Source organism: Haliotis asinina, chromosome 8 (assembly GCF_037392515.1).
Source record: "Haliotis asinina isolate JCU_RB_2024 chromosome 8, JCU_Hal_asi_v2, whole genome shotgun sequence".
NCBI classification, from domain to species: Eukaryota; Metazoa; Mollusca; class Gastropoda; order Lepetellida; family Haliotidae; genus Haliotis; species Haliotis asinina.
This window is the reverse complement of record NC_090287.1, coordinates 38,884,994-38,900,493: the sequence shown is the minus strand read 5'-3', so window position 1 is coordinate 38,900,493 and position 15,500 is coordinate 38,884,994. Positions and strand designations below refer to the sequence as shown.

Below are 15,500 nucleotides of genomic sequence, written 5' to 3'. Positions count from 1 at the left end.
ATGGGTGTGTTAGTTGACATATATTATGAATGACAGTTGCAAATTCCTCTGTCTCAGCAGCTAGACCCAGCTGTTGTTGGCAGTAGTGTTCAGGGAAAGACGTTTTTAATGTTAGAATTACTGCCCTCATTTAACAATGTGCATTTATATGATAGACTGAGCTAATGCCAGTTTTGTGATTCCAGCCCATCAAGAAAACATACCACAGTTTAACATGGATAACCTCCTTAGACACGTTATATGGATTCAGAGCTGACCATCCCTTAATGCTAAGCACAAGGCATGGTAACAAGCGCCGTCCTTTGAGGCCTCTTGGTATGATGTGGCTGGGGTCAAAATAAAATAGAACCACTGTCCATCTGATCTGAGGGCAGGTGCTCAGTTCACTAGTTTACCAAGTGAGTCTGTAGGCAAGACTTACAAGACTTCTGGAATGTCATCCCCAGGACTATTGAGCAGAATGTTCTTGCAGGGATGATGATGAAATCTGAGAGGGTTGTCTTGAGCTGTAGTGTTCAAGAACTGGCATTTGAAGGTAGCTGTAGTGATGCTAGTGATGTTTGAGTAGATGGCATTGATGAAGTTAGTGAAGACAGAGATGGATTTGTCAAAGATAGTGCTGACGGATATGACTGTGTTGGTCTTTGGCTCTGAAGATCATGGAGATGATATTAGTGATATCGTAATGGTCCTGAAATGTTGTTTGGTAAAGAATGAAGAACCTTAATCCATAAAATATCTTGGGTACAGATGCTGTGTCAAATCTTGGGGAACACTACTAACATTATGGTGTTTTTTTCAGGTCATGGGAACAAATCTAGATTATCATGATGCTGTTTCAGATCTTGGGGAACAATATCTAGATGATAGTGATGTTTGAGATCTTGGGGAACAATATCTAGATGATAGTGATGTTTGAGATCTTGGGGAACAATAACTAGGTTATCATGTTGCTGTTTCAGATCTTGGGAACAATGTCTAGGTTATCATGATAATGTTTCAGATCTTGGGAACAATGTCTAGGTTATCATGATAATGTTTCAGATCTTGGGGAACAATATCTAGCTGATAATAATGCTTTTGAGATGCTGTTTCAGGTCCAGGATCAGTTGGTAGCAGGTTCACTGATAATAATACCCAAGTTCCTCCACACTCTGGATTGGAAGCATTCCTCCTGACATGTGATATGTGACTTGATACGGGGGACTAACATGGCCGACATGAAGTAGTGGCAGTTCTGTTAATACCCGACTCAGTCTTCCATTTGACTTGTTCATCAGCACCATCACAGTCTTAACACAATTGTTCCACAAAGACTAGGTGATAAATTACCGGTGAAACTAATTAAGTATGCATGACCAGTCTTACTGACACTGACACAGGAAATAATACAGACACTGGGATCATGTTTTAAGATATTTACATATTACCAAGTTACACATTATTGAGACGCAAGACCTTATTTTATCTGCCATATTAACTCGCATGGCTTATTCAGATCTGTGTCAGGGTTCCTTGTCAGTCATCAGGTAGAGTTTCATATTGTTTAAGGGGTGGTGAGGTAGCCTAGTGGTTCAAGCATTTGCTTGACACACTGAAGGCCTGGGTTTGATTCTCCACATAGTTGTATTGTGTCCCCTGTTGCGATATTGCTGGAATGTTGTAAAACTAAACTCACTCACATGCTTATGTTGTTCATGGCTCACCTACCTTAGTAGAGCATACTTTCCTGAACATTGCTTGACAAGTATTTGTGAAGACATATGACATCATTTCATCATCTTGGTATGTACATTTCCCTTGTATTGTTCTCAAGGTGATTACATATTTTGTAATGCTTTGAGAAACTTGTTTGATCTTTACAATTTTTCTATTAAAAAACTATTTATCAGCTGAACATGTATGAATGACTTGGGTTTCTGCCCAACTGCATTCATGAGACTCATTAATATTGCCATTTTCCTGCCTGAATGACTTACCTAATAACAGGCAATAACAATTATGAGTCTTCATGCTCTATATTTTATAGTAAAGGTTTTGCTATATACAGTAGACTATGGTTATTACAGAACTCAAGGGAACCTCAAGTTTGTGGGAGCTGTGAGTTACGTTCATGTTCGTTATCCTTTTGTATGTTCCACTTCGAGATACAAAAGGATGGCCCTTTTCAAACAAATCTTGAGTAAAATTTAATGACGAGACCAATTTTTATATATTTTGTATACTCGCTGAGTAATTATAATGGATATTTCATTTTGCTGTTTTCCTTAATGGCAAGTCTGTAGCCATTGTGAAATTAATTGAATGGGTTAGATTAGGTCATCCTGCACCTAAAGGTTTGTTATGACCAATTCAGTTGTGAAATATGTCCCTTTGTATTGTAGACAGTGCTCATGGTATCAATTACTGGGGTATCCCATGAAAATCTGGTTTGGAATTGATCTTCAGTAACTCATGCTTGTCATATGAGGTGACTTAAGAGATTGGATGTTGAGGCTCACTGACTTGATCGACAAATGTCATTGTATCATAGTTGTGTGGATTGAGGCTCCTGCTGTTGATCACTGGATTGGCTGGTTCAGACTTGATTCTTTACATACTGCTGACATATAACTGGAATATTGCTGACTGTGGCGTAAAACACATGCCACAACATTTGACAAGAGACAAATGTCTTTGGTGTGTCTGTCTCTTAGAGATTGCAGAAATATTACTGACTGCAGCATAAAACCATACTCACTCACTCACTGATACATGCCATGGAATCTCTGACCTTGTCACATCTTCACTCCAGGATACTGATAGCTCTAATACTGCTAATAACCCAATCTTTCTGACGTTTACTGTATCTGTACATGTTAGCAGGGGCTTAAGCCCTTTCAAAAACATTTAACATCAGAGTGAAGCATTGAAATAAGAGTGTGGCTATTTATGAGTTGTTTCGAGCCCATTATGCTTAAACTTGATCCATCTAAAGATGTTTTATATGCCATTGTCGGTTTCAATGTCGGTGTGTTCGAGTTATTTTACAATTATGCTTTGTAATAGAAAGAGATTTTAGAGCTCTATCACATTTTGCTCCCCTCCCAATTTAAATAACAGTTTTTCATGACACAAGAAACACACCCCTCACCTTCCTTTAGAATGGATATTAAAAATGTAGATGTGTAGTTTAATGATTTTAAGTGTTTAAATTTCAAATCCTCCCTCCATCAGCCACCAGGATGGTTTTGACAGGTTTTGGCGGTGTCCTGTTTCTTCCTTTTACTGTGTATCCATGACGATCCAGGTTAGGACTAAATTTCTTTTGCTGTGTCATTTCATTCATGACCGCCCCACCTCCCTCTCCCAAACTCCCCAGCCCTTTCCCTTTGATAAATAGCCAGTTTCAAGGGGGCAAACAAATCTTGAGTAAAATTTAATGACTAGACCAATTTTTATATATTTTGTATACTCACTGAGTAATTATAATGGATATTTCATTTTGCTGTTTTCCTTAATGGCAAGTCTGTAGCCATTGTGAAATTAATTGAATGGGTTAGATTAGGTCATCCTGCACCTAAAGGTTTGTTATGACCAATTCAGTTGTGAAATATGTCCCTTTGTATTGTAGACAGTGCTCATGGTATCAATTACTGGGGTATCACATGAAGATCTGGTTTGGAATTGATCTTCAGTAACTCATGCTTGTCATATGAGGTGACTTAAGAGATTGGATTTTGAGGCTCATTGACTTGATTGACAAATGTCTCCAGGGGGCAGTATGTAGTATTATTACTCAACAGATAACCCAAAGTGTATCGGTATGTACTGCAGGTCAAATATCTGTGTTATATGCAGAATTTTGTTTGTGGAGACACCTGTGTCAGTGACCTGAATATTTTGTAAGTCCTTTCGATCCCCAAGTAGTAACTAAGCCATTGTCCGATTGGTTAAATCTATTAAACCATCTCGCATTTGACTGGATGGTCATAGGTTGTTAAAAAGATTACCTGACGCAACCTTCTACTAGGGTTTGTAAGACTCAGTGGTGGAGTGTAACGAATAACACTGAGACTAAGTTTACTGAGACTGCTTGTTGCAATATTAGAGGAATCATCACAAAAAGGCTTCCCACATTTTACCCGACTGGGGAGTTAATCCCAGAATTGGACAAGGAAAGCTTTTCCCTTTACTAACTCACCACCTCTCTTATATATGAATGTGTTGTACAGACAGTGTAGAAATTGAGATGTTTTATTATTTTCGTAACCGTGATCACCATGTGTTTCAGCACCTTGTCGGTCAGTTATCTGCCCACCAGCTGAAGACAAGACATGTCCGCAGGATAGCTACGAACTGCCCAATCAACTGACCGATGATGGATGCTGTTACATCAAGAAAAGGTAAAGCTGGCACTTGCGCTCAGCCTGCCTTCTAGAGAAACCATCTTTTAATAGTACCAAGCCTCACCCGTTTCTTCTACAAATGTCGACATGTGAAAGTGCAAACTAGTTTTCATGTACATAGTTAAATTAGCTTTACTGACATAGTCACAAGTTATTCACCAAACAGCAAAAACTTGATGACTGTTTACTGGCACCACTTCTACAGGACTTCAAGTTACAAAACCACTGGGTTGGAAAGTATTTGGTCTTTGTAACTAAACCATCTTTCTTTAAAGTTTTATTTTGTAGATGGTAATATGAAAATTTACAAAGTATCTCAAAATTCAAATTATGATGTGGTCATGTCTGAGTTTTTGATTAGTGAGTCAGTCGTGCAATAATTATAATGGTGCACAACATCTGAAATCAGTAAGGTATCATTCAGAAATTAGAGACTACTTCTGTTACGACTAATATTTAGTTCCAGGAATATGTGTTTCAATTGACATTATATGTATTTGACATTATACGTCTGCAAAATATAAAGTATAAATTAAATACTTTACTTGAGTTGAACTCTATTTCCAATATATTCTCTGCTAGGTTTTGCTGATGAATTCTCTTTATCTTGTTCTGTTACAAGTTGTGTTTCCAAAATGTGAAATATGGTGTAAACTCATAGTGTCAGCTCCTGCCAACACTTTATAATTAGGAACATTTGGTATGTGGTTAATTTGCAGACATCTGTATTTGCAGTCATTGTCAACTTGAAGATATAAGTTGAGTAAACTAAAATCCAGGAGGGAATCATGCTATTTAAGACTTGCAAGCTTCTTTGAAAGCTAGTATAATGTTATAAATATTTGCTTGGACGCTTCAGATCTTAATGTTTCAAATATATACGGTCTTTTTAAATTTGATGTTTGAAGAACATATGTCATGTATATAATCATTATTTAAGTTTGGTTCCATTTTTGCCTGTTTCATGTACAATTTGATTGTAAATTATGTCTATATGTTAGACATGCCATGATTTCCCCTGGCCATTAGTCTGTTGAAGCAAATGTTTGCTGATGTTTGATGTCTGGCATGTCTAAAAATACTGCTGTCAGAAAACAAAGAAAGTCTCTTGGCTGTTTTTTAATGAAATTTTATGAAGATAATTTAGGTACTATGTTTTTATTCTAAGCATGTCCAGAAAGTAAATGTAAGTCAACATGGCTACAAATTGATTTCTGCAGCCAGAAGGAATGTCTTTTGGTTACCTTTCATAATATTTTAAAAAGATAATTTAAGAAATATTCTTTTTGTAAAACATTCAGACTAGATGTTAGCCTACATAGCTACAAATTATTTTGATTTCCAATTCAAAAACAACCACTGTTTATGTCCGTCAAACATACATCGATTGACCTGTGGTGACATGCAGGCATGTCATAGCGGCATGAACCATGTCATGTGGTGGTGTGGTCTTCTCTTGTGACATGTGACATGTTTATCATGTCTGTTTGCAAGCCGTACCAGGCATTCCAAACATAGGGCATGGTGACACTAGCATTCATCATTTAATGGGCCGTAAGATGCTTGCCATAGCCAGTACATTAGGTACAATACCACCATTTACCCTGGGCAAAAAAACTTTCAGTTGTGGTTCTACTGTTGCTGTTAATGGGATATATAGAGTTCCCTTGTCAGTGGCTGAGTGAGCCTGTCAGATATGCCTGTATAGCACTGTGTGTGGAGCTGTGGGGGTCCTGGGCAGATGCCTTGATGGACCTCTTGTCACCTGGTTATGCTTGGCTATGTGTAGCTGTGGGGGTCCTGGGCAGGTACCTTGATGGACCTCTTGTCACCTGGTTATGCTTGGCTATGTGTAGCTGTGGGGGTCCTGGGCAGATACCTTGATGGACCTCTTGTCACCTGGTTATGCTTGGCTATGTGTAGCTGTGGGGGTCCTGGGCAGATACCTTGATGGACCTCTTGTCACCTGGTTATGCTTGGCTATGTGTAGCTGTGGGGGTCCTGGGCAGATACCTTGATGGACCTCTTGTCACCTGGTTATGCTTGGCTATGTGTAGCTGTGGGGGTCCTGGGCAGATACCTTGATGGACCTCTTGTCACCTGGTTATGCTTGGCTATGTGTAGCTGTGGGGGTCCTGGGCAGATACCTTGATGGACCTCTTGTCACCTGGTTATGCTTGGCTATGTGTAGCTGTGGGGGCCCTGGGCAGATACCTTGATGGACCTCTTGTCACCTGGTTATGCTTGGCTATGTGTAGCTGTGGGGGCCCTGGGCAGATACCTTGATGGACCTCTTGTCACCTGGTTATGCTTGGCTATGTGTAGCTGTGGGGGCCCTGGGCAGATACCTTGATGGACCTCTTGTCACCTGGTTATGCTTGGCTATGTGTAGCTGTGGGGGCCCTGGGCAGATACCTTGAAGGACCTCTTGTCACCTGGTTATGCTTGGCTATGTGTAGCTGTGGGGGTCCTGGGCAGATACCTTGATGGACCTCTTGTCACCTGGTTATGCTTGGCTATGTGTAGCTGTGGGGGCCCTGGGCAGATACCTTGATGGACCTCTTGTCACCTGGTTATGCTTGGCTATGTGGAGCTGTGGGGGTCCTGGGCAGATACCTTGATGGACCTCTTGTCACCTGGTTATGCTTGGCTATGTGTAGCTGTGGGGGCCCTGGGCAGATACCTTGATGGACCTCTTGTCACCTGGTTATGCTTGGCTATGTGGAGCTGTGGGGGTCCTGGGCAGATACCTTGATGGACCTCTTGTCACCTGGTTATGCTTGGCTATGTGGAGCTGTGGGGGTCCTGGGCAGATACCTTGATGGACCTCTTGTCACCTGGTTATGCTTGGCTATGTGTAGCTGTGGGGGCCCTGGGCAGATACCTTGATGGACCTCTTGTCACCTGGTTATGCTTGGCTATGTGTAGCTGTGGGGGTCCTGGGCAGATACCTTGATGGACCTCTTGTCACCTGGTTATGCTTGGCTATGTGTAGCTGTGGGGGTCCTGGGCAGATACCTTGATGGACCTCTTGTCACCTGGTTATGCTTGGCTATGTGTAGCTGTGGGGGTCCTGGGCAGATACCTTGATGGACCTCTTGTCACCTGGTTATGCTTGGCTATGTGTAGCTGTGGGGGTCCTGGGCAGATACCTTGATGGACCTCTTGTCACCTGGTTATGCTTGGCTATGTGTAGCTGTGGGGGTCCTGGGCAGATACCTTGATGGACCTCTTGTCACCTGGTTATGCTTGGCTATGTGTAGCTGTGGGGGTCCTGGGCAGATACCTTGATGGACCTCTTGTCACCTGGTTATGCTTGGCTATGTGGAGCTGTGGGGGTCCTGGGCAGATACCTTGATGGACCTCTTGTCACCTGGTTATGCTTGGCTATGTGGAGCTGTGGGGGTCCTGGGCAGATACCTTGATGGACCTCTTGTCACCTGGTTATGCTTGGCTATGTGGAGCTTGCATGCTGATGACTACAGATTCTTCTTTGATCATTGTGATGTGGGTGAAACAAGGGTTTACATAGCGAGTTAATTTAGTTTGTCACAAAATATATTTTCTGTGTGTGGATTTGTCTCAGTAACTTTTGATCTTAAGTTCTGTGTTTGCAGTGGTTGGATATGTGTAGAGAGGAGGAGAGATGGGTGTATTGGTGTGAGATGGGTGTTAAGAGAAGAAAGGTAGGTGTACTGGTGTGATATTTGTGTACAGAGAAAGAGATGTACTGGTGTGAGTACAGAGAAGACGATGGAGGTGTATTGGTGTGAGGTGTGTGTACAGAGAAGATGTACTGGTGTAAGATGTGTACAGAGAATAGGGAGGTGTATTACTGTGAGGTGTGTGTAGTAAAAAGAAGAAAGAGGTGTTCTTGTATGAGGTGTGTATGCAGAAGAAGAGGGAGGTGTACTGGTATGAGGTGTGTATACAGAGAAGAATAGGGAGGTGTATTTGTGTGAGGTGTACATGTACAAACAAAGAGGGGGTACACTAGGGTGTGTGTACAGATAAGAGCTGGTGCAGTGGCTTAAGGTGTGCGTGTACTGAGAAGGGAGTGAAAAGAGGAGATCTAGGTGTGAGCTGTGTTTGATTAACCTACAAAGTTGACATCTCACCTTTTCAATCTTCTCCCCCTTCTTGAGTTCTCAATTCTCCATTGTTCATGGCTGCAATCGAATACCTGAGCATTACACCTCTCTGCATGTGTTCTGTCTTCAGTTATAGTTTTTGTATATATCAAGGAAAATTATGTAAAGTTAGGCCAGACGCTCAACTTGATCAACTTGTATTTGCTCAAAGATTAAGCTTCTTCAAGTTCTGTAAAATCACTTTCATTGCATGGTTGAGTCTCCACACTTGCATCAAAACATTCAGATGATTATAGTCCTGAATAGAATGTGCTTTTGGTGGCTTAAGAGTCCATACAATTATGAATTTGGCGGATGCTGTGGATTATAATGGATTTATGGTTACAGTTTCTTGTCTGATGATATGGACAACTAATATTAGGACTGAATGGGTGTATGCTAGTTGTATGTGAATGACTTGGTTACAGTTTCTTGTCTGATGATATGGACAACTAATATTAGGACTGAATGGGTGTATGCTAGTTGTATGTGAATGACTTGGTTACAGTTTCTTGTCTGATGATATGGACAACTAATATTAGGACTGAATGGGTGTATGCTAGTTGTATGTGAATGACTTGGTTACAGTTTCTTGTCTGATGATATGGAAAACTAATATTAGGACTGAATGGGTGTATGCTAGTTGTATGTGAATGACTTGGTTACAGTTTCTTGTCTGATGATATGGACAACTAATATTAGGACTGAATGGGTGTATGCTAGTTGTATGTGAATGACTTGGTTACAGTTTCTTGTCTGATGATATGGACAACTAATATTAGGACTGAATGGGTGTATGCTAGTTGTATGTGAATGACTTGGTTACAGTTTCTTGTCTGATGATATGGACAACTAATATTAGGACTGAATGGGTGTATGCTAGTTGTATGTGAATGACTTGGTTACAGTTTCTTGTCTGATGATATGGAAAACTAATATTAGGACTGAATGGGTGTATGCTAGTTGTATGTGAATGACTTGGTTACAGTTTCTTGTCTGATGATATGGACAACTAATATTAGGACTGAATGGGTGTATGCTAGTTGTATGTGAATGACTTGGTTACAGTTTCTTGTCTGATGATATGGACAACTAATATTAGGACTGAATGGGTGTATGCTAGTTGTATGTGAATGACTTGGTTACAGTTTCTTGTCTGATGATATGGACAACTAATATTAGGACTGAATGGGTGTATGCTAGTTGTATGTGAATGACTTGGTTACAGTTTCTTGTCTGATGATATGGACAACTAATATTAGGACTGAATGGGTGTATGCTAGTTGTATGTGAATGACTTGGTTACAGTTTCTTGTCTGATGATATGGACAACTAATATTAGGACTGAATGGGTGTATGCTAGTTGTATGTGAATGACTTGGTTACAGTTTCTTGTCTGATGATATGGACAACTAATATTAGGACTGAATGGGTGTATGCTAGTTGTATGTGAATGACTTGGTTACAGTTTGCAGCCTGCTGACAGTCTGCCATCATCTTATGAAGAATTGTGGAACATGGTTTCCTACAGTGGAGATGCTATTCTTGAGTGTGAAGGTTCATATTTTGATGCGGTTCCATGGTGTCCCACGTGGGAAATGGATAAGCTTGACTGTATAATGTTCAATAGAATACTGCTGTGTATAGCAGACTTGTTCAGGAGTAGGGTTCTGATGAGTTACTGGGCTTTGTTGTCCCTACACTGCAAATCATTGTAGATGTCACAGGTCATAAATCTCCCTTGCTGACCTATCTCCTCCAACAAGTGGTGGACATGCCCTCACTGACCTGCCCCATAACCTGCACCCAGTGTTTACAGCAGTACCCACTCCTTCCCTTACTGTGGTGAGATACTGCTATCTTGGACACCTCACTGTGGTGAGGTACAGCTCTCTTTGACACCTCACTGTGGTGAGTGCTGTTTTGGATACCTCCCTGAGGTGAGGTACTGCTATCTTGGACACCTCACTTTGGTGAGGTACTGCTATCTTGGATATCTCACTTTGGTGAGGTATGGGTATTTTGGACACCTCCCTGAGGTGAGGTACTGCTATCTTGGACACCTCACTTTGGTGAGGTACTGCTATCTTGGACGCCTTCCTGAGGTGAGGTACTGCTATCTTGGACACCTCACTGAGGTGAAGTACTGCTATCTTGGACAACCCACTGTGGTGAGGTACTGCTGGCTTTGACACCTCACTTTGATGAGATACCGCCGGTTTGGACCCTTGCTATGGTAACTTGACCTTGTTTGGAACATTCACAGCAGTTACATTTCATTTCTTTATGACTGTTCGGGAGTGTTCACAAAAACGCATCTCGTTCAGTTAATGTTTATGGAATGAACAAACATTCGTAGGAACACATCCAGTTCGCTCATTTCATAGACACTGACTGCATGTGATTTACCTGCGAGTGAACTGTACAGGATCCCAGATTCAATGTTAAACATTTTAGTTGGTTTTTCAACATCGCAGACTACAGACTTTTTGAGTTAGGTTTATATTTTAGTTTAGACAGTCAGCTGGGTTTTCTTAGTAAGGAAAGTTAGAAGTTAGATATTTCGAGGTTAGATATTTCGAGGTTAGATTACTTTGGTATTAGTTGGGTGTTGAACATTAGCAGAGTTAGCATTTAGATATTAGGAGTTAGTAAATTTAGTTAAATTCCTATAAATTCATCAACAAAAAGTTTGAACATTTAATCAGTTCTTCACACATTCGTTTTTATGCATAGGTGTTATGACATTTAGTTCTTCAGTTGCTCATTAGAAGTAATTGTTATCACGTTTAGTTCCTCACAGACAGTAAGTGTTATCACGTTTAGTTCCTCACAGACAGTATTATCATGTTTAGTTCCGCACAGACAGTAAGTGTTATCACGTTTAGTTGATTAGATATATTCACATAAAAACCTTCAGAACAATGACAATCAAGGATATAAATCATGTCAAGCCTGTGATTCTAGGATTGATAATTGAAACATGTAATTCAAGCAGTTAACATAGCCTTAGACAAATGTAGACCCACATTTAGGTCTCTTTCTCCACAGTTATCTCCCTTGATACACTACCAGTTCAGTGTTTGTCAGTTTCAGCTGTCTCATCTTCTACATGATGAGTTAATCACTGAATAAGTCCTCTCAAGCCCAATATCTCAGTTTGTCACATCACAAGGTAGTTGAAGGTGGTGGTCTGATTGGCAGGTGCTGTAATTCCTACCTGACCAGGTAAACCAGGCTTTGATCATCCTCGTCACCTTGTCATCCCTTCACTACCAGGATGAAGGAACATCATCATGATGGACATGGCTCTGTTTGTCCTACTTTGATCACCAGCTCCCTATGATGTGGAGACATGGTGATAAAGAGCAGAGACGCATCCCTGGAATGTCATTGCAAACAATAAAGAGGATCTAGCCATAATAGTTTCATGTTTTATTTTTGTTCATACTTCTAACTGCCTATCTAGACTGCAGTGTGATGTCTTCTTCAGCATAGTCAACCTCAATGAAATGTACCCATCTATAAGTGGAATTTGTTAGGTAGCAATGAGTTTGAGTTGCTTCTACTTAAGTTACTCTTTTGATACATTGTTTGTCTAGTAGTATGTGTTGTTTTGCTCCTGTTTGTTTAACCACTGACCTACCTGTATTCTATGAAAAAATCATGTACCTGAGCAGAGCCAGATTTCATGTACCTGAGCAGATCCAGATTTCATGTACCTGAGCAGAGCCAGATTTCATGTACCTGAGCAGAGCCAGATTTCATGTACCTGAGCAGAGCCAGATTTCATGTAGCAGAGCCAGATTTCATGTACCTGAGCAGATCCAGATTTCATGTACCTGAGCAGATCCAGATTTCATGTACCTGAGCAGAGCCAGATTTCATGTACCTGAGCAGAGCCAGATTTCATGTACCTGAGCAGAGCCAGATTTCATGTACCTGAGCAGAGCCAGATTTCATGTACCTGAGCAGATCCAGATTTGAATTATTCTTCAGCAACCAATGCTTGTTGTGAAAGAAGACAAACTGGATTGGGTGTTCAGGCTGAATTGGTTGACATATGCCAGCGTATCCAAATTTTAGAGATTGATGCTGATGATGTTGATCATTGGATCATCTGATCCTGACTTGATATTTACCAACTCCCAGCATGTAGCTGGAAAAAATAAACAACCATAAAAAATCATGTTCACTTTGATGATTATTTTCTGCCAAGGATACAACCTCTCCTCTCCTACTGTTCTCCTCTTCCTGTTCTTCTCATGTTAGTTTCACATAAATAATCTGTGATCCATAGTCTAATTAGGTGTTAAATGTCTCTGGTAGACTGACATCTAGTCTCAAAAATGAAAATATTGCTAAGATAGCAGCATGACAAGATAACAGACTATCGCCTCATAAGTACCATAATATAGGATTGAATATTTGCTTGTAACAGAAGTTGCCACGGTATATTGAAAGCTAGATATCATTAAGTGCCTTGTAGTACTTAATGTAGATGTTACACCTGCTGTTTTACCTGAGGTAGTTGATGCACCTGCTGATGTAGTTCCTGCTGTTCCAGATGCAAGTGCAAGGGGATGGAGTCCTGTCCGTCTGTCCAGTGTCCAGAGGGCTCCCAACTACAGATCATCTCCAAGGCCACAGACATGCCAGGTTCATGCTGTGATAGATTCCATTGCGTCAATGGTAAGTATGCTCTTAGTATAGACTGACCACTACCAAGGCTTTTGAGCTTCATTAACTCTTCCAATCCACATAAAACTGTTAAAGCACTATGGTGAAGTGAGGGAGTTACGTTTGTTTTAGTGCCAAGATCTCTTTGTGGAATGATGCCCAAATGTCTAACATATGGAGAACTGTTCCAGTGCCATCATATATTTGTAGTAAACACTTGCAACTTAGGATCAAGGTCCTCTTCAACAAGGCGATTGTCATACATCTGGGCTTATTTTAAGAATTATGACTGTTTAGTGCTAAGGTCTTTATGTAACAGGGCCCTGGGTGTAGTAGCCTCTGGCCCTAGATTATCAGTATCCAGGGGCTCCTTTCAAAAAGCAACCTTTACTAAGGTTAACCTTAATTCCCATTCTTTAGCATTGTACTAAGGTTACCTTAGTAACCTTAGTGACATTCTTACCTTGTCAGTTTGCTGCACTTGTGAAAATCTGCTTTAGAATTGGTTTTCAGTAACCCATGCTTTTCATAACAGGTAAATGGGTGGTCAAGCTCACTGTGTTAGTCGACAAATGTCATTGGTTCGAAAATGCACGTTAGTGCTTATGCTGATGATCACTGGGTTGTCTGGTCCAGACCATTATTTACAGACTGCCGTCATATGGCTAGAATATTGCTGAGTGTTGCGTAAAACCAAACTCACTCACTCACTCATCTTGCTAATGGGCTTAGGTGGTTTGGTCATGTGAACAGGGCATCCAACTTTGGATCAGAAAGTGTCCCTGGTTCAAATGCCAACATGGGACTTGGACATGCTGTGGCTGCTGTACATGCATTCAGCTGTGTGAGTAGACAAAGGTCCAAATGCATTGGTCACACACAGGAATGAGTTAGATGTAGGTAGTTCAATAGTGGTACCAGTGGTCTCAGACATTCTTTTATTGCTATTATTTTGGAAACGGTCATTACAAAGAGTCAGAATTGACCAGAGAATGATGCCCCCTTGTGAATATATGTAGGTGATGTCATAGGTGCAGTTCAATTCACACCTGCAAACAGCTGAATATATCAAAACAGCAGGTAAAGGGAAGAGAAAACATTCATCAATACAGGTGTTATTTCTGTTAAAGCAGGCTAAGCACACCTGGACACGCTGTTAATGCTATTAAAGCAGGTAAAACACACCTGTAAACAACTATAAATCTAATTACAAAATGTAGAACGCATCTGTACATAGCTTTTATCTCATTAAAGCATTGCTCAGTGAAGCTGATAAGACAACTGTATACAGCTGTTGTAGTGAACACATATAGAACACACCTGTAAACAGCTGATTGTTTAATAACAGCAGGTAAAACATACCTGTAAACAGCTAATTTCTTTATACATCAGGTAAAGCACACCTGTGAACACTGCAATGTTTCATGACAGCAGGTAAAATACACCTGTAAACAGATGATTATTTCATAACAGCAGGTGAAGAAATGTACCTAAACAGCTTACTATATCATAGCAGAAATTGATAACACACAGAACACCTGAGGAGAATATCATAACAAATGTGCCAGTAAAAACAGACCTTTGACTTGCAGATTACATCATAACAGCTTATTTTTGCATACCTTTCAATTTCCTGAGGAAGGTGATCCATCAAGTCACACCTTAATTGGTTTTTGAGAGCTGAGTCAACTCCTGGCAGTGAATCCTAAATTGATGCAGAATATGAGAGGAACAATAGACATCATTGAGCGCTGGGATTGGGTAGTGGCATCCCACTGTCTTTTGACAATGCCAGAGGTGTTCCAGGAACTATGACCATTTATGTCTTTTCGTATATTACATGCTGTGAAATGACTTGGCAGGGTGCTAAAATATCAATGTAAAAGAGACTGTAGGCCTCTTGTACGTACACAGAAATGGGATCTGGTGGTCAGGCTCGTGGACTAGGTTGCCAGATGTCATCATATCCCAGTTGTGTAGATTGATGCTCATGCTGTTGATCACTGGATTGTGTGACCAGACTTGATTATTTACAAACTGCTGTAGTATAGCTGGAACATTGCTGAGTGTGGCTTTGGAAAAACAACCAACCAACCCTGAAACAAATACACGTATGTCCAACATCTCCTATGATATGTATAAAGTTACTCTATTTTCTGGAGAAGGACTCGTTTCATATAAGACTTTTGCATTACAGTAAGGGTGGGTAGAACAGAAAATAACATGGTTCATGGACTGTAAACAGAATATGTAAGTAATGTATATAATTCTTGTTGTGGTAATTAGTTCATAGACTGCCAGT

The 15,500-nt window shown here is 40.6% G+C and overlaps 1 protein-coding gene across 1 annotated transcript in view; it reads left to right on the top strand.

Annotated features, from left to right (window-relative positions):
* LOC137293592 (cysteine-rich motor neuron 1 protein-like) overlaps positions 1 to 15,500 on the top strand; it is an 85,241-nt gene that overhangs the window by 43,527 nt on the left and 26,214 nt on the right. Inside the window, exons 3-4 of the mRNA XM_067824228.1 lie at positions 4,274 to 4,385; positions 13,086 to 13,210. Coding sequence (XP_067680329.1) covers positions 4,274 to 4,385; positions 13,086 to 13,210 — 237 coding nt within the window. The remainder of the gene's footprint in view (positions 1 to 4,273; positions 4,386 to 13,085; positions 13,211 to 15,500) is intronic.